Below are 4,186 nucleotides of genomic sequence, written 5' to 3' on the forward strand. Positions count from 1 at the left end.
AGGAGGTGGGGCGGGAGGAAGGGGGCAGGGATGAAAGCAAGCTCGAGGTGGGAACCACAGCCAGAAAGGAGGGGAGGGTTAGGGAAAGAGGGTGCAACCTCTCGAGGTATAGGGATGGATGGAGGAAAGGAAGAGGTTCACCCACCCAAGGGGATATTAGTGGGAGGAGAAAAGAGGAGATGGAGCGTGCCAGGAGGGCAGGGTGGGCGGAGGGAGCAACGCGAGAGGCTGAAGCAGCGAGAGAGGGATGGGGAAGGGAAGGAGAATGGGACAGGACAGAAAAGGGGCTGGCGTCCGAGATCTGAAAGGAGATATGAACTGAGGGTGCTAAGAGAGGGATAGAGGTGGGAAGAGTTTTGGAAGAGAGAAATGGGTTAGGAAGGGAAGACTGGTATAGAGGGCAGTGTTGGGGATAGAGGAAGGGAACATGGGGCAGGTAGATGAGAAAGGGTGATGGGAGACAGAACTGAGAATAAAGAGGAGTATAGGAAGGAAAGAATTGGGGGAAGCGTGAGAGGCCCTGGCCAGGGTTGGAGGTGGGTGAAATGGGCTGATGGAGTCCATCAGGTGAAATCCTAAAAAGGGGGCAAGCAGGAAAAGGTTCCAGAGAAGGTCGGAAGGAACCCCATGGGGAAGACGAGGTGGAAACTCAGGTTCGCAGCACGCTGCCGCCCCCTGCCGGGGCTCTGCCATTTGGCCAAGAAGCAGAATCTGGGAGGAGGTGGAGCCCAGGGAAGTGCAGCCTAGCAAGGAGATGGGAGGGACCGCGGAAAACCGGGATTGGAGGCAGGAAACAGGTAGGGAAAGAAGGGGACGGTCGCAAATGGGTGGGTGGGGGGAGGTGGGTGAAGGAGGACATCCATAGCCTAGGGGCAGAACTCCTGCGGGTGGAAGGTGAAGACTTAAGGGTAAAGGGATCGCTGTGCACGCGATTAGGGTTTCTGATCTCACCTGAGTGTGGCGTTCGATTCACTGGCAGCAGGAAAGACCGGGATCAGAGAAGAGTTACCACTGGCGCCCAGCTTCCCAGGCCTGATCCCCAGCCCCCTCCCACACCTCTCCATGCCGAAGACGGGGGAGGGCAGAAGCCTGCGATTCTGAGGGGAGGGTGCCTGGGGATAAGAGCAAGGTGGGGCTGGGGGTCAGGACTTGTTGGTTTTCTTCCTTTATTTTTCATAGGACATAGAAATTGAGACAGGAGGAGCAACAGTTAAGGCAGGGACAGATTCTGGTTTTGTAGAGCCTGAATATTACAAAGTATAAGGGTCTCTGAGAAAAAAATTACAATGGATTTTAAGCAATTACTGTTAAAATACCTAGTTTTTGCAATTTTGACAAAAGTGAAGTAGCATGTGAACACATTCTTAAAGCCCACTACATTATTAGAGCACAGAAAAAGGGCCTGGTAAGTGAGGAACCCTGAAGCTTAAGCTTTGTTAGCTTAAAAGTAAATCCACCCCTGGATAGGACAGCCATTTCCGGGATGGAATGGTAAACTAGAAGTGGAATAACTTGAGTTAATTGAAGAAAGACAAGGCCAAGGATCTTGAAATAGTCTACAGAGTAGCAGAAGCATGAGGCATAGGAATAGATGCCTACATTCTAGAAGAGAAGACTGCAGAAGGAGAGTTTGAGTGCCCAGAAAAAGGAGAAGTTTGCAGAACTAGATGGCAAAAAAGGTGGTAAACACAAAAATTATTCCCTCAGGGAATGCTGGAAATTGTCTAGGAGGGACAGAAAAGGACTATAGTCTTCCCATTCCATCTCTGAGTTGTCAATGTTCTGATAATTCTGCACCCAATTTTAAATCATTTTACCCTGATATATTTCCACTCTTGGAACTCCTCTTGCCAATTTTTCTACATTGTGCATGACTTTATATTTACAAAAATTCAATTAAAGAATGAATGGTGACGAGTCAATTCTAGAAGAGGGTGATGCATACAAAGTTCTAAATTTAGAGAAAGCGAATGGATCTAGGGAAACTTGGAGTATTTAAACCTTGTGAAGGTAAGGGAAGGTTCGATTCATAAAGGAAAAAAGAAAATGTAAGTCCCAAGAACTGGAAGCAGGGACTTTACAGAAAGAGGAAAGCAAAGAAAGGACATCCCCCAACATAGGGAAATTGAATACTGGGGATAGCAGAAGTTTGAGGCAAGTGGATGGTGGAAAAAATTGGACTTTCATTTTTGCCTTCCCAAGGCCCTCCTCCAAGTTCTTCATAGGACCCCATCCTTTCCCACCATCTATTCCCACTCCACCCCGCTCCCTTTCTTGCACAAGCATCCTCATCAGCTGCATGCAGGCAGCTATTCCCCTCACCCTGGCAGTGGGGCTTGGGGGTGCTCCACTGGCCCTGACTACAGATGCTCCGGGAGCTGCCCACCAGATGGAAGTCGGGGTCACACCGGAAATCCACCCGGGCTCCGTCCAGAGCTGGGAGGTCCCCACCCGTCAGGAAAACTTTCCCATTTTCCAGGGTCAAATAAGACTTGGAGCAGATTCGGACTGTGGAGAGATAGGAAAATGAGAAGAGATGCAAGTTGGAGAAGGCTTTTTTCCCTTAACAGAGAGCAGGGGGCTTGGGTTCGATCCCACAGTATCGAACTAAGCTGTGAAAAGGATTAGCATCCCTACCTTCTACTCCCCCCTTAACCCTGAAAGCATCCACACATTCTCAAAAGAAAACAAGAAAAAGTATTTCCATTGTAGGAACCCAAGATGGAGCTATAAGCACACAAAATGGGATCTCTCCACAATCCACTATAGTGGGCGGTTCTCTATCTTTGAAATGTGTGGATAACTTTGAATGCACACTCAGATTTGCTTTTCTTAATATAGTTGGTTAATATTAAATTGTCTTTTGTTCCCTGGGCATATAGTCATTGGAATGGACAGGTGTTGGGCAATGTATTGAAATCATTTTAGCATTTTTTTGGCATAATGTGCTACTAAAAATCCTTAAAGAGAATAGCATAAGACAAAAAAATCAAAGTTATTTCATCCAATGATCACTGGCCTAAGGAAAGGATGAAATGAAATGTGCAAGCTGTGTGCTTTGCCACCTCTAACTACCCAGCAACATCTTACATAGTAGTTGTTCATTAAATGTATTTGTAAATTTGGTTAAGCTGACTTGGAAACAGTAATGCTAAACCTAAGGCAGGAAAAGTAATTAATGGTCTTGAGAAGGGGTGGGGCTTCCCAAGGCTACTCACCACAGCGGCTGGGTGTGTCCATATCTGTCCAGGAGCCGTTGGCCAGGCACTTGCGCACCTTGGGCCCCACCACCTCGCGCTCCCCCCGGCACACATACTCAATCTCATAGTCCACCGGCAGGAAGTTGATAGCCTTCACCTGGTCCCGAGTCAGGCCCCGGTACCTGATGCCCCCTTCCCAGGGAGGGTGTATGATCTGGCAACCTGAAGGGTGAGTTGGGGAGGCAATACTGAGAGGAATGGTGGGAAAGAGGGAAAGCCCAACTTCTGCTGGGGAGGCAGGGGAAAGCAGGGTGTGGTCAGTGGACTGGCTGGGAACTAGGGGGAGGTTAGGGACTAGACAGCAGATGAGAGTGCAGATACAGAACCCTGAGCTAAAGGACAGTGAGTAATGGGCTAAGTTAAAGCTGACGACAGAGCCCACCAGTTGGGAGGGAATAATGCTGGTTGGGGGTAATGGAGAAAAGCAATTAAGAAATCGTAAAGGATATGAAATATGGCCGGAGCTTGGTTTAAAAAAACGGGGGCTAAACGAGGATATTTGATTTAAATTAAAAAAAGAGGGGAACCTTACAAGACCATCTAAGTAATAAATTGGGGCCAATGTGGGAAAGGGCAGTGGGTCTGAGAAAATGATTCGGGGTCACAGAAAGGTGGTATAGCCTAGTAATGTGGGGCAGAGAAAGGGGGTGCTAAGTAGTAATGTGGGGTGATAGAAAGGAGGTCAGGAGTAGTATAGTGGCGCGGAGTAAGGGTTGGCTATCAGGATGCTCTACAGGGCTGAGGGAATAGTGATGAGGAGCAGAAAGGAGGAGGTGAAGGGAAAGGGGAAGTAGGGTCGGATGAGGGACCGAATCACCGAAGGGTGCACCTTCTGAGGTGGCGTTGGGGGTCTGCGCCCCGCCAGCGCCCAGGGGGCGGAGGAAGAGAGGCGCCAACAGCAGCAGCAGCAGCAGCAGCATCTAAGT

The 4,186-nt window shown here is 48.9% G+C and overlaps 1 protein-coding gene across 7 annotated transcripts in view; it reads right to left on the minus strand.

Moving 5' to 3' along the window:
• The window catches only part of Gabbr1 (gamma-aminobutyric acid type B receptor subunit 1), a 33,101-nt gene that overhangs the window by 26,175 nt on the left and 2,740 nt on the right, over nt 1–4,186 (minus strand). For 5 of the 7 annotated variants that reach the window (XM_048806029.1, XM_048806027.1, XM_048806028.1 and 2 more), the window contains 4 exons: nt 4,090–4,180; nt 3,219–3,422; nt 2,323–2,508; nt 952–972 (listed from right to left, as the gene is read on the minus strand). In XM_048806029.1, the coding sequence (XP_048661986.1) occupies nt 952–972; nt 2,323–2,508; nt 3,219–3,422; nt 4,090–4,180 (502 nt within the window). Of the gene's footprint in view, nt 1–951; nt 973–2,322; nt 2,509–3,218; nt 3,423–4,089; nt 4,181–4,186 lie in introns of those variants that run through there. The other 2 variants (XM_048806032.1, XM_048806030.1) reach the window with 2 other exon arrangements.

Source organism: Marmota marmota, unplaced genomic scaffold, assembly GCF_001458135.2.
Source record: "Marmota marmota marmota unplaced genomic scaffold, marMar, whole genome shotgun sequence".
NCBI classification, from domain to species: Eukaryota; Metazoa; Chordata; class Mammalia; order Rodentia; family Sciuridae; genus Marmota; species Marmota marmota.